At 40.0% G+C, this 25,085-nt stretch overlaps 1 protein-coding gene and 1 long non-coding RNA gene across 6 annotated transcripts in view; one reads left to right on the plus strand and one right to left on the minus strand.

The window, feature by feature from the left end:
* LOC138145951 (tubulin gamma-1 chain-like) overlaps positions 1-3,647 on the minus strand; it is a 6,020-nt gene extending 2,373 nt beyond the window's left edge. For 2 of the 4 annotated variants that reach the window (XM_069067637.1, XM_069067636.1), the window contains exons 1-7: positions 3,507-3,570; positions 2,939-3,051; positions 2,517-2,684; positions 2,056-2,124; positions 1,657-1,736; positions 1,187-1,313; positions 469-555 (exon numbers count right to left, since the gene is read on the minus strand). In XM_069067637.1, the coding sequence (XP_068923738.1) occupies positions 469-555; positions 1,187-1,313; positions 1,657-1,736; positions 2,056-2,124; positions 2,517-2,684; positions 2,939-3,051; positions 3,507-3,555 (693 nt within the window). In that variant the 5' untranslated portion in view covers positions 3,556-3,570. Of the gene's footprint in view, positions 1-468; positions 556-1,186; positions 1,314-1,656; positions 1,737-2,055; positions 2,125-2,516; positions 2,685-2,938; positions 3,052-3,506 lie in introns of all 4 variants that reach the window. The other 2 variants (XM_069067638.1, XM_069067639.1) reach the window with 2 other exon arrangements.
* Positions 3,648-3,850: 203 nt separating this feature from the next.
* LOC138145955 (uncharacterized) overlaps positions 3,851-25,085 on the plus strand; it is a 56,577-nt gene continuing 35,342 nt past the window's right edge. For both annotated transcript variants that reach the window (XR_011164349.1, XR_011164350.1), the window contains exons 1-3: positions 3,851-3,965; positions 8,253-8,343; positions 9,310-9,442. This is a non-coding gene — a long non-coding RNA (uncharacterized lncRNA). The remainder of the gene's footprint in view (positions 3,966-8,252; positions 8,344-9,309; positions 9,443-25,085) is intronic.

Raw genomic sequence — 25,085 nt, forward strand, 5'->3', positions numbered from 1 at the left:
GGAAGGAAGGAAGGAAGGAAGGAAGGAAGGAAGGAAGGAAGGAAGGAAGGAAGGAAGGAAGGAAGGAAGGAAGGAAGGAATGGAGGGAGGGAGAAAGAAAGGTAGGAAAAGAGCGAGGGAAGAGGAAAGAGGGAAGGAAGAATTGATTAAGCACTTATTAGGTACCAGGCACTCTGCTAAATGCAGGGGGGAGGAAGGGTATGTTAGAATACAAATAACAAGCAAAAAGAAAAAACAGTGCCTGACTTCAAGGAGCTTACATTCTAATAGTAGACAACACCTAATCGAGTTGAAGGGGAGGGGGAGAAGTTCATGGTTTTGAAGTCTGGAAAGTCAGAAGCAATGCTGCCAGAGAAATGGAAAATTGCAGCATTGGCCACAGATCATGAAGGACCCTAGCACCATCCCACAGCATGGAACAACTGAAACCAAGAAGAACTATTTGAGTGGGTGGAGGAGAGGGCTCACCAGCTGATTGATCTGGGAGAAGGATGGGTTTTGGATGTGCAGTCTGTCTGTAGCAATTCGATTCAAGGCTGTGTTGTCCAGAACTACCTGAGGAAGGGTGGAGATCAGAGGAAAATCAACTCTGAAGAATGGGCTAAATGTCCCCATTGCCAGAGAAAACATTGATCTCTTCCACAGTGGTATTGGAGAAGTCTCACTGAAAGCTGTCAATTTTTCAGTAATGTCCAATTCTTCATAACCCCATTTGGTTTTGGGTTGTTTTTTTTTTGGCAAAGATACTGGAGTGGTTTGCCATTTCCTTCTCCATCTCATTTTACAGATGAGAAAACTGAGGCAAACAGGGTTAAGTAACTTGCCCCAGGGTCACAAAGCAATAAGAGTCTGTGACTGGATTTGAATTCAGGAAGTTGAGTCTTCCTGACTCCAGGTCTGGTGCCCTATGAACTATACATGTATATATTCTTTATTGCTGTATTATTCCTCCCATATGAGACTTTAAGCTTTTTACAGGTGGGGGGGAGGGAAAAGGCATTGTATCTTATACTTCTGTCCCATTCTGTTCCCAGAATCTCCAAGATGCTAAACATCCAGTGAATACTCCATAAATACTTTTTGATTCAGTGACTGCTGAGGGGTAGGCACAGCTGACTCAGTGTATAGGATAAATTGATTTTGTATAGGCATAGGAGGACCCTGGCTTCTCTCCCCCGAGGCTCACCACACAATCTGCATTCTGTGTCAGTCTCTTGAGGGTTAGCAGTGAGTTATAGGGCTGCACGACCACATCACTCATCTCATCCTGGTTGGGAAATACTGAGTATGTCTGCACCAGCTTCTTTGGGTATCTGGGAGGTGGTGCAGAACAGAGTTAATAAAGATGGACTCACTATACTCCCTGACTGTATTAAAGGGTAGGGGTTAAGGGAGGGCACAAAGGAGTGTTCAGAAACCCTGGGAAAGGGGAGAAGTAAGAAAGCAAACACCCCTCCTAGAGAGCCTGCCTTCAGGGAGTTCCTGGGGCACAGCCCAACCTCAACTCCCCTACCAGGAAAGGGGAGAGATATTCCTTTATTCCAAGATAAAGGTGGCATGTGCCAGCCCCCATGGTGACTCGATGAACCAGGGGTTTGGTTCTGTCTCCACCTAGCCACCCAGAAAATGACAAGGTGTACCCCTACATATACTTACCTATCATTCAACCGTTCTAGGAGGTAGGAGCCCAAACCAGAGCCAGTTCCACCAGCAATGGAGTGACACAATACAAAACCCTGCATGCAGAGGGAATGGAGAGATGATCATCTTCTGTGTAAGAAATGGCAGGGACCCCTAAATCATGGTCTTTCCCAAAGCTTCTTGACCTCATGCTCAAACACAACACTGTTTCCAGAAGGCATCAGTACCTTGGGGAACATGGCCCTGTTTCTAACCCTACCCAGTGATGTGGGAAAGGTTTAGATAATCAATAAAGTTTCTGGGGGTTCTCAAGAAAGACCCTGCAAGTCAAGAGATGATACCATTGGGTGTTGCCCATTCTTCCCAGTCATATCATGTTGTTATGCTTCTACTAGGTTCTTTTGGAGTCCTTACCTCTAGGCTGTCACTTCCATCTGCCTCCCGGTCTATGATATCAAAGATGTCCTCATGAATCTTCTCCCCCTGTAGGGACATAGGGAAGATCAAAGGCTTTTGGACACAGAGTATCCATCTTCAATTTTTCCTCACAGTACACAGAGCTCTTCTTTCAGACACAACTGACTTCCTTGTAACAAAAGCCTGGGCTGTTGATCCCAAGTAGGAAAAGTTTATTGCAAAAAACTGCAACTTAGTCCCTGTCCCTCTTACACAGTGCTTTTATAGTACTATGTTTTCTACAGTTCTGGTCAAATCCTCATTTGTTTTTTAAGTCCATCTGAGAAACAATGTGTTGGGCTCCCCCCCCCAAATATAAAGGTACTACTAGGGGACACCTAGCTTTAGGGAGGGGATATAAAGTATCCCCAGAGGAGATGACCATGTATAACTTCCCTATATGATCCTCCATCAGGTACCTGTGAGAAGCCACTGGCCCAGTTGTTACCAGCCCCTCCACCATGTTCAGACAGATAGATATTTTCAGGATTGTAGAGTTTGGCATAGGGAGAGTTGAGAATGGAGTGGATCACTCGAGGCTCCAGATCCAGCAGCACAGCCCTTGGGATGTAGTGTTCATCATCTGCCTGTCATAGAAAAACAGAAGACAAAAGAGGCCCCCATCATCCAGGACCTGTCTAACCTCTATCCTTTCAATTCACTTACAGCTGTGGCCTTTTTCTGTTCTTTGCCAGCTACTTTGGACCTCTTGTCCACCTACAAGGCCCAGGCTGGCACTTTGCTTCCCTCTGGCCAGATACTCTCCTTTCCCCTTTTCCCTCTTATGCCCCTATTCCCACTAGGTGCCCAGTTCTCTGTCCCAGTGCATTTGGCAGGGCACCTGATAGAAAAAGACATCCTTTCGGTCAGTGCCTTCAGTAGCAAATTCCTCCACGATTCCCTCTGGGCTGATGCCATGCTCAGCGCAGAGCTGTTTCCAGAATTCGAACCCAACTGTGGGTATGACAGAACACCAATATCCTCTGAATGGAACAATCCCACCTTTGGGCTAAGAAATAGGACCCCTGTGTCCTGATGGGATCAGTACCTTCCTCCTCCCTCTCCCTCTTCCCCTCCCCTCCCCCCCCCCACCAGGGCTGGGAGATGGGATGCTGGGTCCTTATGGGACCAGTCACAGCCCCGGGGCTGCTAAACAGGGTATTTGGGTAATAGGACCAGTCACACTCAGGGGGCTGGGAGATAAGGCACCCCGCTACAGGAAGAATGCTTCCCCCCTGGGATTCGGATTTGGGATTCTCGGGTCCAGGGTAGGGAGGGGGGGCAGATGGGATCGAGATCACTGATGGATGCTGCCTAGAAGGCTCCCAAGGACTTAGGGAGGACCCGGCCGATTTCAGAGCGGGCCGGAAGAAGAAGTTAGCTGGATGACCAAGGAGCCTGGCTCTCACTCTGGTTGCCGCACTGGCCCAGCTGCAATGTGATGATCTCCCGCGGCATCCCGAAGTTCCTGGTCTGCCCCAGTCACCGCCCGCGGGGCTACAGGCCAGCTGCTCACCGGGCGCATGCGCCGAAAGCACCCGCCCCTCCAGCTGCCTTGCATTCTAAGCGAACAAACTGGATGAGTTGGGGAGGCCAGTGTAAGACGCAAGGAGGCTCACTGCGCATGTGTCAGCCTCATTTCTCCCTTCCCCTCCTCCCTCTCCCCCAATTCTTTCCCCTTCCTGTCTATGGTATTTTTGGACCGCACCGTAATTATCTCCCCGTGGAGCCGGGATCCACGCAGGCGCGGTCAGGAGAACGTGGCCTCAGGGTCGGCGCCTGCGCAGTAGTGATGGTGGGAACGCCGTGCTGGGGCCGAGGCTGAAGAGGGTTCAGGCCCGACTCTTAGGGTCCGCGGCTCCAACCTGGTACGTTTAGACAGAGGGGCAGAGGCGGAGCCATCGGCACTTGGGGAGGGAGAGGGTGGGAAGGCCTCGAGCCTGGCCTGCCCCAAGGTCTGCGCACCTCTTGAGCTCTGCCCAATCCTTCGTCTGGGTTTCCTGGCGCTAGAACAGACCCTGAGCGCAGCTAGACCAGCTCCTAAGTTTTACAGATGAGGAAACTGAGACCAGGTAGGATAAGTGACCTTCCCCCCGCAGGGGCTAGGTGTTAGAACAGTAATTTCCAAAAAGAAATGTTATTGGAGGTTTTTGTAGCAGGATTAGAGAACTTAAAAAACTAAGTTAGGATTTTTTTTGAAAGTTAGGATCTAAACTCAGGTCCATGGAATTTGTCAGGTGGATCACCTTCAGAAACAAGTGCTTTTATCAACGAAAATGACATTTATAAACCAAATAATGAAAAAAGTAGGATTTTAACTTCATTACCTGGAATTTTTCAGGTGTATCCACTTAAAAAAACAAGTTCTTTTATCAGTGAAAATGACGCTATAGAAATTGTATTAAATTATAGATCAAATAATGATAGAGGCAGAAGCTGAAATCAGGACCTGGGAGTTTGTCAGATGGAGCAACTTCAGAAACAGATAAGATTTTATTAATGGAAATGGTACTATAGGAGATACATAACGTCTGCATCTTACCTTTGTGCCCTGAGAACCAGAGGACGTTCCCATCTTACTTGCAGCTGAAAACTCCAGTATGTACTGTCATAAACATCCCCTGCAAGACCCTTCCCCACTAGAATGGGAACCTCTTCAGATCAGAAGGACCCTCTTGTCTTTCTGTTTGTGTTCTCAGCACTTAGTTTTGGGCTTGGCACATCATAAGCCAATAAATGCATTGACTTTCTAACTCACACCTCCATTCTTTTTTTTCTCACTCCTCTTCATGGCCATAATAAACCATAATAAAACTCAGTTTTTGTATAGCACTTTTAAATTTACATATGTTAGTCCTGTAAGGTAAGCAATGCATGTCCTATCTTCATTTTAGCAATAGAGAGACTGAGAGATTAAGTAACTGCCCCTTACACCCTCGAATTATCTCCCCATCTGTAAGTTGATAACTACACTGCTTTGGAGGTTTTCCTCTCTTCTTCCTCAGATATGCAACTAGAGTGGGCAGTGATATGTTCCAAAGCAAGGAATTTAGAAGGTGCTTATGAAATTTACTGCCCTTCAGCAGTGTAGTAACAACTGAATTTAGGGGCCAATTAGCAATAATAGTTAAAATAGGAAGCTGCCAAATAGAGGGCTGGGATTAGCTCATCCCCTTTCATGCTTTTTTTTTTTTAATTTCTGTACTACCCATTTTGGTTACAGTCTCACAGATGATCTGCAAGAGAGGGCATCATAGGATTAGAGTTCCAAGAGTCATTAGAGGTCACATTGTCCAACTCCTTCATTTTATAGACATGGCATTGAGTACAAGAGACTCAATCAAATCAGTCAGTAAACATTTATTAAACACCTACTATATGCTTAGTAGCACTTAGTATACTAGGGCTTGTAGACACTGTGCTAAAGGCTGAGAATACAAAGAAAAGTTAAGGTCAGTCCCTGCTTTTCAGTTTATATTCCAGTGAGGGAGACTTGTAAACAATGATGTAAAAACAAGCTCTCTCTCTCTCTCTCTCTCTCTCTCTCTCTCTCTCTCTCTCTCTCTCTCTCTCTCTCTCTTTCTCTCTCTCTCTCCTTCTCTCCCCTCTCTCTCTCTGTATATGTGTGTGCATATACACATATATTATATGTATATACATACAGATAGATGGATGGATGCATTTACGATAATTTGGGAATAACAGAGGGAAGGAACTAGTATTAAGGGGAATCAGGAAAGGCTTCCTTTTAAAGGTAGGATTTCAGCTTTGACTCAAAGGAAGAAGCCAGGAGGCAGGGGTGAGGGGGGAGAGCATTCCAGGCATGGAGGACAGTAAAAAGTGCCTAGAGTTAATATATGGGATGAAGAGAACCCTGAAGTAGTAAGTTAATTAATTTAGCAAACTCTTAAAAGTTTTTTTTATTATAAACTTGACACGTCAACAAAAATGATAATTTCCATATGCAAAGAACAGAAAAGGTTTGTATTGAAGTGCCAACCAGAAATTATACACTAGAGCCTCCTTAAACCTGCTAGAGGGGACCCCTACTGGGTTCCTTGGAAACCACCTAATAGGCTCCAGTAGTAAAGAAATGTTTCACCTGTGTTGCTAAAACATGCCACAGATTCCCACAGATTCAGGTCTGTTTCACTTCAGTAGAAATAATACTAAGGCTTTGTTTCAATAGGAATAATACTGGGAATGCTTTGCCTTAATGAGAATAATACTGATAATGTTTTGCTTCAATGCAAACAATGCTAAAGACATTGTACCCCTTAGAAACATATCCTTCCACAGATATACATTTATTCAGGAGAAGGGGCTCGTGAACATTTTGGGCTACAAGCCCGCTATCAAAGAACAGTCCCCATTTTAGTCCCTATCTTAGTTGGTCTAGGCATAGCAGGTTCAGCAGCAGTGGGAACCACGGCCCTAGTACAAGAAAATAGTCATTTTGAAGCCCTCACCTCCCAAGTCTACACAGATATCCGAGACTTGGAGAGCCAAATATCCTACTTGGAGACCACCTTAGATTCCCTGGCTGAAGTGGTTCTCCAAAACCGCTGAGGTTCAGACCTCCTGTTTCTCAAGCAAGGTGGCCTTTGTATGGCCCTTGGAGAAACCTGCTGTTTTTATGTCAACCACTCTGGGGTGCTTCGGGAATCTCTGGCTACTGTACCTCAACGTTTGGCTGACAGAGAGGCTCATCATGAACTAAAATGCAGAATTTGGGGGAGTTGCCAGCAAGGAGGAGTTCCAGTACACAAGCAGTTAAGCCTAAGGTACAGGCAAACCAAGCATTTTTAGGGGCTAAGAAAACATTTGGTGAAAATTCCTGTTTGGGAAAAAACTCGACCACCAAAGCGCAAAGGTTTTTTATAAGGTGACTGCTGGAGGGCGTAGTCCCTCGATTTAATACACCAGGCTTGTCCCTGCACATCTCCTAACATAAGCTTGGGGGAGCCAAGGTTACAGTGGGCAGGGAGATCAGTGCCAGTGAGTGTGGGCTTCCAACACTGAATTTCATGATCAGTCAAACCCTTCCCCAATTGATGTTCCCTTCCCTGTTTCTAGGTCTTTTCTACATTAAAAAAGTACTGCTATGGATATTTTTGTATATATGAGACCTTTCCTTCTTTTTTAATCTCTTGCCTAGTCATTGGGTCAAAGGGTATGAAGAGTTTAGTAACTTTTTGGTTATTGTTCCAAATTGCTTTCCAGCATGACTGAACTGATTTATAGCTCCAACAACAGTGCTTCCAAGTCCCTCTAACAATTTACCTTTCTTTTTCTGTCATCTTTACCAATCTAATGGATGTGAAGTGGAGCCTCAGAATTGTTTTACTTTAGTGATTTGGAGCACTTTTTCATATGGTTGTTGATAGCTTGCCTTCTTTTTTTGAAAACTGCCTGTTCATATCATTTGACTAATTTGTCTATTGGGAGATTACTCTTCTTATACATACAAACATTTATTAAGCCCCAGGTAAGTGCAAGAAAGGCACTGTGCTGGGCATTGGGGATACTGGGACATTACCAACCCAAAGGAAGAATATATAATTTGATTATGTAATTCACATATGATTTAATTTATCTTTGATTTATATATCATTTAATTATATAATTTGATGTGAGTAAAGTTCCACTATTTTCCTTTGAAAATAATACTCAAAAAATGATGGAAAGAGGTACCAGCAAAAGCTAGATGATTACTTGTCACATATGTTATAGAAGCATTCTTGTTCAGACACAGGTTGGACTAGATGGCCTCTGAAATCCCTTCCAACATGAAATGCTATATTTTCCCTCCCAGAATCCTCTGTGTTCACTTTGAACTTTATTGCCTTTCTCTCATAATAGTAACAACTTAAATTTAGATAGCACTTTTCGATTTATAAGGGGCTTTCCCAATGCCACCCCATGAGGTAAGTAATATATGTTTTATCCTCATTATAGATAGTGAGACTAAGAGTTTAAGTAACTGCTCCTTATATCCTTTCCTTATCTTTCTCTCCTTATGATCATAACTTTTCCCTGTTCTAAAAATAATAGAAATATTTGTAGTTACAGTTTATAGATAAAAAATAAAATAAAAACATACTGTCTATTCATCTAATCTGATAAGCACTTATTTATTGCCTGCCATGTGTAAGATACTGAGGAATACAGAGATGAAAAAGTGTTCTTGTCCTCAAGGATTTTACATTCTCCTTGGAAAGGGAAGGAGATAAAACACATGAACTGGTAAGTGTGTGTGTGTGTGTGTGTGTGTGTGTATGTGTATAAATGATAATTTGAATTGTAAAGGTTTACCATACCAGGTAGTCCATTAGTTGAGCCTTGAAGGAAAAAAGGGATTCTAAGAAACAGAAGCAGGTAAAAAAAGTTCATTCTTGTCACTAGGCACAGCCTATATAAAAATATTGAGGGGGAAAATAAAATGTTGAGTGGGGGGTGCAGTTTGGAATAAAGGGTGAGTGAAGGAGAGTTACACTAAACAAGCATAAAAAGATAAAGCCAGACTGGCAGGGCATAGTGGATCTCAGGCTAGACTTAGAGTCAGAAAATTCTGAGTTCAAATCCTAACTCGGATACTAGGTGTGTAACTCTGGGTAGGTCATTCTACCTCTCTGGACTTTAGTTTCCTCATAGGTTAAGTGGGGATAATAGTAGTACCTACCATCAAAGGGTTATTGTGAGGATCACATGAGATGATATGAATGAATAATGCATTTTATTAAGCACTTACAATGTGCAAAGCATATATATAACTTTGTAAACCTTAAAGTGCTACACAAATGTTTGTTATTATATTAAATAATAGGGAGTCATTGAAGATATTAGTCATTGAATAGCCAGAGGGATGTGGTCAATCTTATATGGAAGATGAAAGAAGAGAAATTGAAAACCAGAAGTCTAATTAGGAGGCAGTTCTAATAGTCCAGTTGAGAGACCTGGCCTAGGCGTGTGGAGAGAAGGAACTGGATAGGAGAGATTTTATGGAGGTAGAATTGACAAGCCTTGGAAAATTATTGGATATGGATGTTGAGAGAGAGGGGAGGGTCAAGCATGACTCCCAAGGTTGTGAGTCTGTATGACTTGGAAGGGTAATGATGCCCTTTGACAAACAGAAAAGTCAGGAGTTTTGGAGGGGAGGGGATGTGAAAGATAAATTCTCTTTTGAAAGTGTTCATTTTGCGGTGCCTATAGGATATCCACCAGGAGATGTCCAAGTGATTCCCTGTTGCCAATAGGATCCTAGACTTGGAGCTGGAACGGCCTTTAAAGGTCACTGAATCCATCCCCCTCATTTTATTGATGAAGAAACTGAGGCCCAAATGAGGTAGGAGACCTGCCCAGCCTGGCAGGATTTTAACCCAGGTATTCTTGACTCCAAGTGAAATGCTGCATCTGATACACTAGGCTTCCTCTTACTATTCCTCTTTTTGGATTAGAACCTTTCACACTTTGGTTCCAGTATGCCTTTCCAGGTTTATTATACATTATTCCTTTTCATAAATTCTCCATTCCACCCAAACTGGCTCACATGCTATTTCCATATACAACATTCTCTTTATCTCTGAGCCTCTATTCAGGTTATCATCCCTTGTGTTTGGAATGTACTACCTTCCCACCTTCACCTCTTAGAATTCCTGGCTTCTTTCAGCTCAAATGCCACCTTATTCAAGTGGCCTTTCCAGTTGTTAAGATTCTCCTCTCCCCATTATTACTTTGTATTTACTTTGTATATGTAACCCATACTTTGGACCTACTCTCCCAACCCTTATTTGCACTGAACCCTAGAAGACAGATACTCTTAGGATTCCAGGAGGCCCTGTAGGGTTGGAAGAGAGGTATTTTTCTAATCCTTTCACTTAGGAACCCTCCCCCCACCCCCCCCCCCCCCCCCCCCCCGTGTGCTTCCTTCGTTGATTATTAGTTAAACTTAATAATTCAATCATCATGGCTATGCAGTTGATTCTCAGATCTCTTTATCCAGCTCTAAATTCTCTGCTGATCTCCAGTTACACATCTACATCTATTGGGTGTCTCAAACTGAACATCCTGTAGGCATCTTAAACTCAGATTGTCCAAAACTGAACTCATTATCTTTCCCCCAAACTCTCCCCCATTCTAACTTCCCTATTACTGTAGATGGTACCATCAGTCCTCAGGCTCATAATCAAGGTATCATACACAGTTCTTCACTCTCATTTCCCATCTGTTGCCAAGACCTGTCTCTTTAACTTTTATAACATCTCTCTCATATGCCCTTCTCTCCTCTGGCACTGCCACCACACTGTTTCAGGCCCTCATCACCTTATACCTGGCCTATTTCAATGTCTTTTGGTTGATCTCCCTGTCTCAAGTCTCTCCCCACTCCAGTCCATCCTCCATTCAGCTATTGAACTGATCTCCCTAAAGTACAGGTCTCACCATGTCACTCCCCCTCCCCCCCAACACACACACTAAACAATAAACTCCAGTGGCTCCCAATTCTCCTTTTCTTTTTTATAAGAAATATTCATATTTGCAAGTCCTAATAATTAAACTTTTTTAAAAAAGAAAATGGCAGTAGATAGAGGTGCTGTTGTCATAATTGTTTACATACTATCAGCTGTGGTGAACCTGTCAGTAGCCTTAATTGATCCCATTTAAATGAAACAGAGGTCAGTTTAGCTCCCACTACAGAGTCAGAGAGAATTATTGCTGGGTAATCTCTGAAGAAACAAAATATGTTTGGTTTTTTTTTAAGTTTCCCAACAACTTATTTAAAAATATATAAAACATAAACTGCTTATTACTCCTTGTTGTGTAGATTGAATTTCAAAATCAGTGTTTTGGTGCAATTGAACAAAACAAATAATTCAGAGTTCAGTGACCTATCTCATCTTGGTCTGTTGTGATCCCCTTTACTTATTATCACAGGTATGGCTGTTGAATTATTTGGTAGTCTACTTGGAGTGAGTACTCATTGCTTCTCTGACAGAAGTCTTGTTCTGACTAACATTAAGTTAGACTTTACCTTTATTACTTAAGCCAGTAGTTTCATGCTCAAATAGAAATGGGGGCCCCTAAACCAGGTTCCCTGCAAGTACATATTGACTTAGAAAACCATATTAATATTATCTATGTTTTTTTGTATTTTTTTCTTATTTTATTAAGTATTTCTCAATTACATTTTAATCTAGTCCAGGCTATCCTGGGAAGCTTTGTTTTTGACACTTCTGACTTAAGCCCTTCAGACTTCCTTTTCCTTGTTTCTAAAATCTGGGGGTTAATTAGAGTAGACATCTCTGAGGCCCCTTCCAGATCTAATATTCTATGATGAAATTTTAATAGTTACAGGTTTCACTAATATTTGCCTTGAGAAATTAATAGTTCATGTTCAGGATTTCATTTAGAGCCTCTTGGATTACCTGGGTCTTTTAAAATGAAACTGTGTTGGGAGTTGGATCATAGAATTTTGCAACTGAAAATCATCTCTTTAATGGTCACCTAATATGACCCCCCATTTTACCTTTTATTTAACATTTCCTTATAGCTTACCTTCTGTGTTCCCAAAATAGAATTAGTATTCTTGTTACATTCCCACTATTGAATAAGTATATGGGAGAGATGGCACAATGAGGATGTAACTTTGAGCTGGAAACAAAACCAGTGGATACATCAAGAAAGCTGATTACATGGTCACTGACTTCCTGCTCATATAGTTTAAGTTTGAAAATGAAGGCCAGTATCCATAATTTAATTAGAAGTATATTAAGGGTATGTGACATTTTCACTTAAAAATGTAGTTTAGAATAAATTACTATTTTTAAAATGTAGCTTAGGTTTTTAAAAATTATGTATTCAGGAATTGAAAGGAAGAAAATTTACCTAAGATTATGATATAACATAGTATGGTGGAAAGAGCAATGGATTTTGAATCAGAGAACCTGGGTACGATTCTGGTTTCTGTCGCTTAGGCCTGCGGCTAAGTCACTTAAACTCAGTGGACCTTGCTGTCCTCATCTGTAAAACTGGCAGATTGGGCTAGATCATCTCTAAGGTCCTTTCTTGTTCAAGTTCTTATGACTTGTGAATCTTATTTTCAGGCTAGAGAGAATAAGAATTTTAAAGTTTGTGGACATGAGTTGGATCAGTTATTTTTACAGATAAAGACAGTGTGGCCCAGAAAGCCTAGAGAGCTCATTTATTAGCAGAGTTGGGTCCAGATCTCACATTTCTTGACTCCCAATCCAGTGTATTATCTACATTGTGCTGAAATCAAACTCTTCTGAGGTGGTAGTTCTAAGGTAGAATGTAGTTGACCAGTGTATAACTAGTGAATTAGAGGTGTTAAACTGAGAATACAAGTTTTATTTATAGTTGAGATCACATGTATGGACTTAGTACCTTGCCACATAATGGGGTGCCACAGGTATGTATGTTGAGTGACTGTATCTTTTTTTAAGTGTTTTTCTTTTTCTTTTTTTTTTTTTTTAAAGCAATCAGGGTTAAGTAACTTGCTCAAGGCCAGTTATTTCTGGGTGTGGTGCTGAGTATCTGAGCCCGGATTTGATCCAGGTCATCCTGACACTGGAGCCAGTGCTCTTACTCGCTGAGCCAACTGGCCGCCCCTAAACAATTGGGGTTAAGTAACTTGCTCAAGGTTACACGGCCAGGTGTCATGGCCAGGTGTTTCTGGGTGGGTGCTAAGTGTCTGAGCCCTGGATTCGATCTCCAGGTCATCCCAACACTGGAGCTGGTGCTCTTACTCGCTGTGCTACCTGGCTGCCCCTTAAGTGTTTTTCTTACAATATAATTCAAGCAATTTGGGCCTTGATAGCATTCCTTTAATTTGATTTATTAGAAATCAAGGCAACAAGCATTTATTAAACATCTGCTGTGTGCTAGGCATTGCACTATTCCCAGGGTATTCAAAAAAAGATGAAAACACAGCCCCTTCTCTCAGGAATTGGAATGGAGGAGACAACATGCAAACAACTAGATATGAACAAGATATAGACAGGATAAATTGAAATTAATCAACAGAGGGAAGGAATGAAGGGGGATCAAGATCTTGCAAAAGATGAGACTTGAGCTGAGACTTGAAGGAAGCTTGAAAATGGGATGGGGAGATAAGGAAGGAGAGAATTTCAGGCATGGGGGCAGCCAGTGCAAATTCACAGTTGGGAAAGGGAGTGTCTTGTGTGAAGAACAGCAGGGAGGCTTGGGAGTAGTGGGGGAGGGGGAGAAAGGGAAGGTATTAGGTAGAAGATTTGAAAGGTAAGGAGGACAGGTTGTGAAAGCCTTTAAAAGCCTGGCAGAGGATTTTAATATTTTATCCTGGAGGTAATGAAGAGCCACTGGAGTTTATTATGGAGTAGAGGGTAAAGATCCTCACCTTCTCTGCAACTTAGATTCATAAGAGTCACCCAGAGAAGAAACTAGAGTTAACTGATGACATGCCCAGGGTCATACAGTATTTGTTGGAGGTGAGACTTGAACCCAGACCTTCCTGGTTTCAAGGCCAGGTTTGTACCTGTACAGGTTAGGAACCTTACTTTGTTTTTAAAATATTTTGAGAATTGTATTTCAATAGTATTAATTTTCTACATGATAAATTCTATATATTTCATTTTATACATTTAAAAACATTTTTCTAGGAAGGAGTCCGGGTTTCCCCAGACTTCCAAAGGTTAAGAATTTCTGTATTACCCCATGCTGCTTTTCACAGGATTTTATAATGATACAACTTTTGCTATGTATATAATTTCTAACATGTTTATGACTACTACCATCGATTTACTTGCCATGTGTTGCCCCCTATTGCATCTATGATCAAATGTTAACTTGTTGGGCATTTAAAGTTCTTCATTACTTGTCCCCTTTCTTGCCTTTCCAGTTTACTATACCTTACTCCTCTCCCAATCACACTGGTCTACTGTCCTCCATCCCTGAGATGTACTCTTTCTCCCCTACTTCTTAGAAGCACTGATTTCTTTCAGTACTTAGCTCAAATGCCAAGGCTTCTTCATGAAACCTTTTCCTGATACACGCCACTTGCAGAATGCAATCTCATAAAACTACCTTTATTCATTTTGTATATTTTACCTGTTGTTTTCCCCACAGGCATATTAAGCTAGTTGAGGATAGTGACAGTTTCACTTTTATAATATCCTGATCCCTTAGAGTAGTGCTTCACACATAGTAGGTCTTAATCAGTGTTTATGGATTGATTGTTAATGTTTGCTGCTAGCAGCATTCTTAAAATGATATGTGTTTTATTTTTTCTTGAATTTCATTATGTGTAATTCTCATAAAGGACATTTTTGGAGAGAAAAGGATGGATGCGTTTTTTTTTTGTCATTTTTCATATGTAGGCCCATATTACTTTTCCAAAATGTTTCTATGACTTGACATGTCTATTAGGAAACAAAGTTTCTGCTTGGTCACAACATTGTCTCCAGTCTTTATTATCATAATTTTTATTCATAGCTGCTCTGAGTATTGATGTATAATGATAGTGAAGTTTAGAAGAAATCTTAGGGAATATCTTATTTTACAGATGAGAAAACCAAGGCCTTTTTTAAAAAAACACCTAATTTTATTTGTATCTCTGGTAATTTATATTTTATACCATGTGATAGGCTATCTTCCTGCACTACCAAAGACCAAGTATACTTGTTGCTTCCCTCTCCCCTATTATCTAATTTCTCAGTCCAGAATACCCCTCCCTACCATCATTTCCCTGTCTGTTTTTCTGTAAGTTCTTTGTGAGTGGAGAATTTTTGTATTTATATCCCTATTGCTTGCACGGTGCCTGGCACATGATAAGCATAAACAAATATAAATGCTTTTTCATTAATTTACCTTTTATATTAAATGTATTCTTTCCTCTTTTAATTTTGTTTTGTGTTTAGTTCATAGGATGCTTTACTTTATAGTTTTAAAATAACTTTTCCTGATTGAATTATATTATAATTTTGTTGTTTCACAAAGCTCTTCTCATTTTTGGCAACAACTTTAAAAAAATTCTATCGTATAGGAAACTGATATCATCCTTTATCATTTCTTGTATATTCTTATAAACATTTGGTCCAAAGTTGTTGCTTTCTTCAGTTTTTAGAGTCATGTTCTTGACATTCATGTTGAAATTTTATGTCCATTTTGATTCATTTGGTGCTAATTTGTGTTCTATGCAGAACATGTAGCTTTTCTAGGCCAATTTGGGGTTAGTTAATAAAAAAATCTTTGGTAGTTTCTTTATCAAAAAATAATTTTTTCAATATTGATGTTTGTATAGAACAGAATTTACAATCATAGAGATTAGAAAGACTATAGAGTGAGTTATTAATGAACTGTCAGTAAAATTTGTATGTTTAAATATACTTACTATAAAATTGATTAATAAAGATAAAATGAAATATTGGTATTTATTTTCGTTTTGTTCCACATATAATTTTCTATTATAGCCATTTTTTATTTAAAAATTTTATGGATATCTTTTGTTTTCATTTGTGAATATATCCATCTCACTTCCCCCCACCTAAGGAACCTTCTTTGTAGTAAATGTAAGGGAGTTGATCTTTGAAAGCCCAGGATCTAATCAGAGAAAAGGAGCCAATAATGAGGGCAAAAGTCAATCTCATTTTTATGAAGTAGAAACAAGTTCATTGAATAAATTAGAAAGGGAACACAGAATGAACAATGATAGTAGTAATAATAATAACTAGTATTTATAAAGCACTTCAAGGTTTGCAAAACCCTTTACATATACTCTCTCAATGATCAGGTAACCCCCTGGAGAACCTTTAAATGTCAGGTCAGCCAATTCTGGACTGAATCAGACAAAACACATAGAGGATTCGGGGACCTGTAGGAAAGTCCAAGAGAAACTCCACTGGGAACTGGGAGAATGAAAGGGAGGTCAGAGGAACATTACAAAGAAAAAGGCCAGAACTTTTGAATCATGACTATAGGATCTATGGGGCATGAGTATTGGGTAGATGCTGCATTGCTGAAACCAACTCCCCATCCCCAACTAAAGACCCCAAGAAAATAATTCTGTATCTTCTTTATCCCCTAGGCTCTTTCATGAAAGCCTGAAACCTTTCTCTTTGAGCTTGGGCAAAGTTTGTTTATCTTTCTTCATTTTAAACATTTACTTTGTCTTTATAAACAGTATTAACCACAAACTTTTGCTTGTTTGGATATATTTATTGGAAATGCAATTTAGAGGAAACAGTTGATGGTAGAAACAACCCCAGAGGCTAGGGGCTCAGAGCTATATACATACATACATACATATGCACACATAGAACTGTATATTGTATATATATATTATATATATAGGTTCAGTATGTATATGTGTGTGTACAGATATGTGGAAGAGAGAACAAGAGAGGTAGTGAGGAAGAGAGACAGAATATTGGAGATCCTTTGATTTAATTTCCCAGAACAGAGGAGTGTATATACTGGGAAGTCCTATCTAATCAGTGAGTCAATATTAGAGTGAGGAGGGCAAATAGGAGTACTTAAACAGCTCTGAATATTAGATCACATCATCGCTGCAACATAAATTTTAAAACCATAAAAATAAAAGTAGTTCAGTAAAGTCAGCCAACACTTCAGCTATGTCACATAGTATATAGAATATTCCACACCTGTGGTCCTCCTACAAAGAAGAAAGCAGAGGTGTATTTGCTCAAGTCGTCTTGGTAACCAAGTTTGGTTACTACAGTTACATTACATTTACTTTTTTGTTGTTTCCATTTACATTAAAACTTTGTATTTCTGAGAAAGACCATTTTGTGGTATAATTGAAAACAGTATTAAGAACATGGTCCTCTAATATCAGAGGACCTGGATTCAAACCCCAAATTTTGATACTTGTCACCTTAGTGACTTTGAGCAAGTCATTTAACTTCTTTGGGCCCCAGTTTCTTTATCTGTAAAATGAGTGAGTTGGACCACATGGTCTCTGAAGTCCCTCCCAGCTCCAAGTCTGTGATCCTATGTACAGAATCTGGGAGAACCAATCCTTTCTTTTCATTTGTTTCTATAATTATTTTTTTCTTTTTACTTTGGAATCCTTATCTGTGTGCACCTCTGAATATCTCCTTACAGTTTATATTGCTATTCAGTAGAATGAATGAGCATTTAAAAGCACTCCCTATGTGCCAGGTACTCTGCAAATGCTGAGGATACAAAGATAAGCTTGCAAATCAGTCCTTGTCCTTAGAGTTTATATTCTTCTGGATGAAGATACCACATAATGAGCGTCTAGAAGTCTCCCAAGCCTCTTCCACTTGGACTGGTAGTAAACAGAGGACATTCTGCATGCTTTGAGAATGGGGTTCTATTAGCCATTATATATTGTTTTCCTGTTTCTGATTATTTCACTTTGTGTAAATTTTCCATGGCTTCTCTATCTTCATCGAGTCTGTCATTTCTTATTGTACAGTTTTATTCCATTATATTCATGTACTGCAATTTCCCCAGTTAATGGACATCCACTTTGTTTTCAGTTCTTTGCTCCCATGAAAAGTTATGCTATGAATATTATTGTGTGTGGAGACTTTCTTTATCAATGACATCCTTGAAATTCAATTGAATTCAATAAACATTTATTAAATATTAATCACGTACTATGTGCCAGACACTGTACTAAACTCTGGAAATACATGCCTAGCAAGTGGAATCTTTAGATCAAAGGGTATAGAGAGTTTAATCACCTTATTTACATAATTCCAAAAAATTTTCAGAATGGTTGAACCAATGAACAGTTCCATCATCAATATATTTGAATGCCTGTCTTTCCACAGCCCCACTAATATTGACTATTCCCATCTTTTCTCATCTTTGCCAATTGTTGAGTGTGACGCAAAACCTCAGGGTTATTTTGATTTCTCTGTGTCTAAAAAAAATTTTAATCGATGCTTTTGCTGTTTTTTTTTTTTGCATCACTATCACTACATTGTTCCTTACCTCTTCCCTTGTAATTGACAAGCATAATCAAGCAAAACATATCCTCACTTTGCCCACGTCTGAAAAAAGTATGTTTCATTCTACACTCTTAGTCCATTATCTCTTTAACAAGATGTGATAACTATATCTTCAGCTTCTTTCCTCTAGAATTATTGTTTGCCTTTACATTGATCACAGTTCTTAAGTCTTGTTATTCTTTATAATAGTCCTTGTATAAATTATTCTCCTTGTTCTACTCATTTTCTTCTTCAAAGGTTCATAAAGTCTTCCCTGGTTTCTCTGAATTCATCCATTTCAACACTTCTCACTATGTATAGTATTCTATTACACTTACATGCCATAGTTTGTTCATCCATTTCCCCAATTGATGGGCACTCCTATTTCCAGTTTTTTGCTACAAAAAAAAAACAACACTATCATGAATATTTTCATACCTATGGGTTCTGTCCTTTCTTTGCTCTCTTTGGTATATGGTGGTGGCACTTGTTGGTCATAAGTTGAGTAACTTTTGGAGTATACTTCCAGATTGATTTCCAGAATGACTAGATGAAATCACAGCTCCACCAACAATGCATTAGTGTGCCGCCTGTTCCCTTACATCCCATCCAAAATTGTCATTTTTGGTTTTTTGTCATCTTTGCCAATCTGATTGGTGTGAGCTGGAAATCCAGAGTTACTTTAATTTGCATTTCTATTGTTAGTGATTTGGACCCTTTTCATATATTTGTTGCTAGGGTAGCAGTCTCTCTGGGTTCACTCCCCAGCTTCCACTGGCATTGACAATTTACTATTCTGAGCCAGCAGGGCCTCATTGCCCTTTATTTCTCCAGAGATTTCTCATGAAGAAGTTATTGTGGGGTGGGATATTGGTGTCAGTGATGTATGAGTCACTCCACTGCTAGACTGGGCTGGTTTCTTACATGGCACAGCATCTCTACTTAGTGGATAGTTCAGCTGTGTTCACTCCTTGTAGGGTGGGGCATCATAGCCAGCTGGGACAGTTCCCTGCTGGACTATATCATATTGCTCATCTGCTGAGCTGTCTCTTTACTGGGCTTGGCTGATCGCTTAGCCTAGCTCCTGGGCTCTTTATAGGGTGTAGCATCACTGTTGGTTGGGTTGTCTTTGATGAACAACTTCAGTCTTCACCACTTCAAGCTTTTGGCTCAGCTGGGTGTTATAATACTCTTTTTTAGCAAGAGCAATGTTGCCTTTAGTCTAGATTGACAGAATCTTCTTTTTTTTTTTTTTACTCCCTTAGAACCTTCAGGTTTGTCTCCTCTAAGCAGGAGGTAAGAGAAGTCTAGTCTCTCTTGTTTGGCAATTCTTCCTGATTCAGAAGTGTCTTCCTTCAATGAAGAACTCCACTTTACTTATGAAGATTACTTCAAATACTCTTCCTAGTTTTTCTCTGGATGTTAGGTAGATGAATGGCTGGGGACAGAGGTATGGAGAGGTGGTCTGTGTCCTAGAATTTCATTATTTCTTCTGGCCTTTTCATAGGCTTTTGATCAATTCTAACCTCATGCTTTTTTAAATATGAACTGCTTCATTCATGCTTGAAAGGGCTTTCCTCTTTATATTCCAGTGTTTCTACCTTTTGCTTCTTCCATCTTTCAGATTTACTGAATTCAAGGGGACACACATTTCCTTTTATTCTTTTGGGATGTCTATTCATATCCTTTGACCATTTATCTGTTGGGTAATGTTTTGTACATGTATATTTGCATCAGTTCCCTCTATATATCTTGGAGATATCAAACATTTTCTCTCAGTTTATTGTTTTCTTCTCATTTTAACTGCATTTGTGAGTGTATCTGTGTAAAACCTTTTCAGTTTTATGTAAATCAAAATAGCCTGTTTTGTTTCCTATTCTCCTTTCTATCACATATTTGATCACAAAGTCTCCTATTCATAGTTATGAAAGGCATATCCTTCTTTCTTCATCCCTGCCTTTTTCAACACACCTGACTAGGGATGGGGAGGTACACCCTGAGCTAGAATCAAGCCTCATCCTCTTCTTTAATCCCTGCCTTCTGACTCCATCTCCCCATGGCCTAACTGTGAGCTGGCCTCTGCCCTATCTCAGTATCCTTACGAAGTTTTCTACAGAGAGTTGGCTTTGTCCTCTGTCATGGCCCATACATCTCCCAGTCATAAGGAAGATCTTACTGACTTGAGATTTCCATGAGTCACAGTTGCCTACAAAAATTAGCTTTGTTCTCTGCTATTACTCTTATGAGTAGGGACTGAGGTCCAAGTGGCCTCAATGGCTCTGACCAAATACCTATAGGTTAGGTCATCTTGTACTATCTTAAATTGAGTGGAGGAGCTTTCTGGTATTCCTCTTTGATTTTATTGCTTCTCTGCTTCATCTGGCACGCTTTCATTTTTGCTAGGTTTGGATGATACTTTTCCCATAGTTACCTTCACTAGAAGTGGTGATTTCTTGCTTTTCTCTTACCCTTACTCAGAGGAAGAAGGTACACTTTTATTCCTAGGTCACTTGAAGACCTTTAGGAACTTGGGTGAGTTGATGGGTAGAATCAGGATGTGGAAGTAGTCTGGTGTGGCCAGTGTACAGCTAAGATACACTAGAAAAAAATACACACATGCAGAGGGATGCCTGGATATAGTATGACTCCTTGGCCATAGCTAGTTACTAGAGTATACAGGCTACAGACTTTCCTCCAGGCTGGCCACAACTTTCCATGAAGTCTTTTGTTACTGTAAGGGGCTATAATTATAGGCTTTATTTTTTTCAGTGGGTCTTTTGGCTCTGTTGGAGGTTGACAAGAAAGAAGGTTACTTAAGATATTTGGAGTACTCTAGTGTTACACTACCTATAATCTATCCTCTGAGAGTCAGGATGGGCCTGACAGAGGTGGGGGATTGTTTTTCAGTGTCATCAGCCCAGCAAACTAAAACTCTTCCTCTTCTTTCTTCCTATTTCTCCCCATTTAAGCCTAGTTATACACAGGGGTTCTAGAGGTAGAGGAAGAAAGAGGGAATTAGGAGCATGATGGAAAGAGCAATTGTGATTTCTAACACTGCTGTTGATGAGTTCCCATCTGGTATAATCCCTCACTCCCAATATCAATTAACTAATTGACATCAGTTAGCTTTTACAGAAGAATATTTACTGAGAAGGTATAGCGTGGACAGAAGTTTTAAAACATCCCCTCTCCCTCATTTCAGAGGTTCAATCTCCCAGAAGATAGTGGGATTAAATTGGAAGTTTGCTCAGGCATTTCCTTCTAGGCTGATCCTGGAAGAAGCCTAGGGAAGATGGGATGGGAAAGATAAGTGTGACTGAGAAGTCAAGCTATCTCCTGAAGATGCTAAGGGACAGGTGGTTCCTAGAAAGAGAGGTGAGCTTAATCTTTGAGAAGAACAGAATTTTAGATCTAGACCTGGAAGGTACCTCAGAAACTGCTGAGTCCAGCCCCTTCATTTTCCATCTGAGGAAATTGAGGTCCAAGGAGGTTGAGACTTGCTCAAAGTAGTGAATAGTAAGTGACAGAGGTGAAATTTGAAGCCAGGTTCTTTAACTCAAAAGCCACTCATTTTTCTTTTGTACCACACTAACATCTCCACATAGATGTTTTATCAGCATCTCAAATTCAACATATGCAAAGTACAAAACTCATCTTTCCCAAACTTCACACCTCCTTCAAATTTCTCTTTTTCTGTCAAGGGCCCTACTATTCTAGGTTCACAACCTCCTAATCCTCTTTGACCTTTCCTTCTTCCTCACATCTAGCATTTAATCAATTACCAAGTATAATACCGCATGCTGGGTTCATTCTTTCAATACCTACTGAAATTATGCAAAGTGCATAAAGTGCCTGGCACATAGTAGGGATTTAATAAATACATATCACCTTCCCACTTGAGCTGACAGATTGAGACTTCAGAGGGTAGCTCACTACTGCTACCCTCATGGCTATAGGGATAACCCTGAGGAGCTGGCATTTCTGATGGTGCTGCTCATGAGTCCCCATCTGAGATGCTCCCCTCAATATCAACTAACTATTTGACATAGTTAGCTTTTATAAAAGAATATTTGCTGAGAAGGTATAGCAAGGATGGAAGTTTGAAAACATCTCCTCTCCCTTTTTTCAAGGGTTTCGGCTCCCCAGAGGAGAATGGATTTAAACTTGAAGCACATAGACAAGAAACAGGTGTGATTGGGAGGTGCCTTGACACTTCTCATTCTGAGATACCTCTTCTTCCCTGCCAAGTTCACTTCTGGATGTAGTGTCAGTGAGTGAATGGCTCCCTTATACAGCTGGGCTAGCTCATTGCAGCACATGCAGTCTTGGGTTAATGGGCTAATTTATTACTCTTCTCTGGACTCACCTATTATTTTCACTGGCACCAGTGGTCTCTGCTACTGACTCCATTTGCTGAGGGGATTTCTTATGGTTCATCTGACTCTTTGAGGTTCACAATGTCATAATCTGATCATTTCTGGCCTTGGATACTCATTCACCTAAGATCAGGAAAGAATAAGCACAAAAGAAACAGATGCCATCAAACTGCTAGTAGACAGTAGAAGTTTTGAGAAAATGCACCTCCTTCCCTTGTTGGCAAAGGTTCAGTGCTATGGGTGTGGAATATTTCTTATATTATCAAATGGTTACTGAACTGCTTTTGCTTCCTCTTTTAAAAGACAATCTGTTGTCCTAGAGTTTATATAGTTTAGGAGGTGTGTGTGTAATACATATATATATATATTATATATGTATATAAATATAATACAGAATAGCACAAAAATGTATGAGAAGAGAGTTGAACAAAGTACTGTATATTGCCTAAGGGGACTAAGATCATTATTGACTGAAGGATCAAGAAAGGCTTATGTAAGGGATAGCATTTCATTTGGACTTTAAAGCATGTGTAGTATTTAATAGGCAGAAAGTTGTGGAGGAGGAGAGTGATGACATTCCAGGTATAAGGAGTAATGTTAGTAAAGGAATAGAAGTATAGGTCACATACTGACTGGGAAACATAAATAACTTAGTTTGCCTGGAAAATAAAGTACTGCAGAGGAATTATAAGATGAGCTTACAAAGAAAGAATGATGCTGAATGATGGGGGACTTTAAACGCCAAGTGCTAAAAGAAACCATCAGGTTTCGTGATACAGCTTTCCTGAGCCCCAACATAGTCTCCTCTCATGCACCCTCCAGCTTCCCTGATGCAGCTTCATGGTTTGAGGGCATAGAAAGTCCCAGGTTCATATAGTCAAGACCTCTCAGAGCTGATGGGTGGCTGAGATTTTGTGAGTCACCAAACCTTCATGACTGACTGACCAGAAGTGTTTCCAACTGGAGATGAGGCAGAACTCATCCAGAAAAACTCCATGACACTCACTGTATCCTTGCTGTGTTAGAGCAAAGTACATTTCCTTATTTCAAGGACTCACGAGTGCCTTATTTTGTCCGATATTGAACATGAACTAAGAGAGTACCTACAATGCCCAGAAAAAACACTCAGAATTTAAGTAGCCAGTAGGTATCTATCAAAAGGTTTTGAGCCGAGGAAAGGCTTGACCAGATCTGTACATCAGAAAAATTATTCTGGAAGGGGTATCAAGGATAGATTAGAAGAGGGAAGAAGAAGACTTGTGGAAGGGAAAGACCTGTCTGCAGACTATTGCAGCAGGTCTAGAAGGAAGGCAATAACCAGAGCAATTGTATTATAGTTAGAAAGGAATACTGTAAGAGACATTGTAGAGGTAGAATCAACAGGAGTTAACAGCAGATTGAATATGAAAAATGGTGGGAAGGAGTAAAAAATAGCATCAAAGTTTTGAATGTAGGATACAGGGTGAATGATGGTGCTACTGACAAAAATATAAGGAATAATAGATTTTTTACAGGTTAAATTTTAACTGTCTCTGGAACATATAGGTCCTATAAGGAGTTGGAAATGTGAATCTTGAATTGGAAAGAAGTCAAGGATGAAGATATAAACTTGAGAGTGATCTATTTGCTGGTTGAAGCCATGAGGGTCTTCCCTCTCAGAAATGAGAAGAGGATGCAACCCTGGGGAACATTTACCTTATGGAGCTAGAAAGAGAACAAGGAACCACTAAAGTAGAAAAGAAGGAGGACCAAGAAAGTGTGCTGTTTCAGAAATCAAAGGAGGAAGGAGTGGACAACAAAGGCAAATTCTTTTTTAAAAAATTTTTAATTTTTCCCCAATTAAATATCAAAGTTATTTTTAACATTTTTTTTAAAGTCTTGAGTACCAAATTCTATCCTTCCCTCCCTTCCTTCCTTCTCCCCTCCCTGAGATGGTAAGCAGTCTGATACAGATTATACATGTGCAATTATGTAAAACAGTTCCATATTAGTCATTTTGTACAAGAAAACTCAAAAAAAGAATGAAAGAAAGTGAAAAATAGCATGCTTCAATCTGTATTCAGATGAATGGGTTCTTTCTTTGGAGGCAGATAGTATGCTTCATCTTAGTCCTTTGGGATTATCTTGTTGGATCATTATATTGCTGAGAATAGCTAAATCATTTACAATTCTTTGTCATACAATATTGCTGGTACTATGTACAACATTCTTCTGGTTCTATTCACTTCACTTTGCATCAGTTCATGTAAGTCTTTCCAGGTTTTTCTGAAATCTTCCTGCTCATCATTTTTTTTGTGCCTTTTGGAGGGCATTTGGGGTTAAGTAACTTGCCTAAGATTACACGGCTAGTTTTTTGTGTAGGTGTTAAGTGTCTGAGGCTGGAACTGAACTCGGGTCCTCCTGACTCCAGGGCTGGCACTTTACTCACTGCGCCACCTAGATGCCCCCTCATCATTTCTTATGGAACAATATTCCATCACAATCAAATATCACGGTATTTTAGTCATTCCCCAATTGATTGGCATCCCTTTGATTTCCAATCCTTAGCTACCACAAAAAAGAGCTGGTATTAATTTTTTTGTACAAATCTCTCTCTCTCTCTCTCTCTCTCTCTCTCTCTCTCTCTCTCTCTCTCTCT

This window comes from Petaurus breviceps, unplaced genomic scaffold (assembly GCF_028583685.1).
Source record: "Petaurus breviceps papuanus isolate PSGF00001 unplaced genomic scaffold, PetGlider_PUasm1.0 90750, whole genome shotgun sequence".
Lineage (NCBI taxonomy): Eukaryota > Metazoa > Chordata > Mammalia > Diprotodontia > Petauridae > Petaurus > Petaurus breviceps.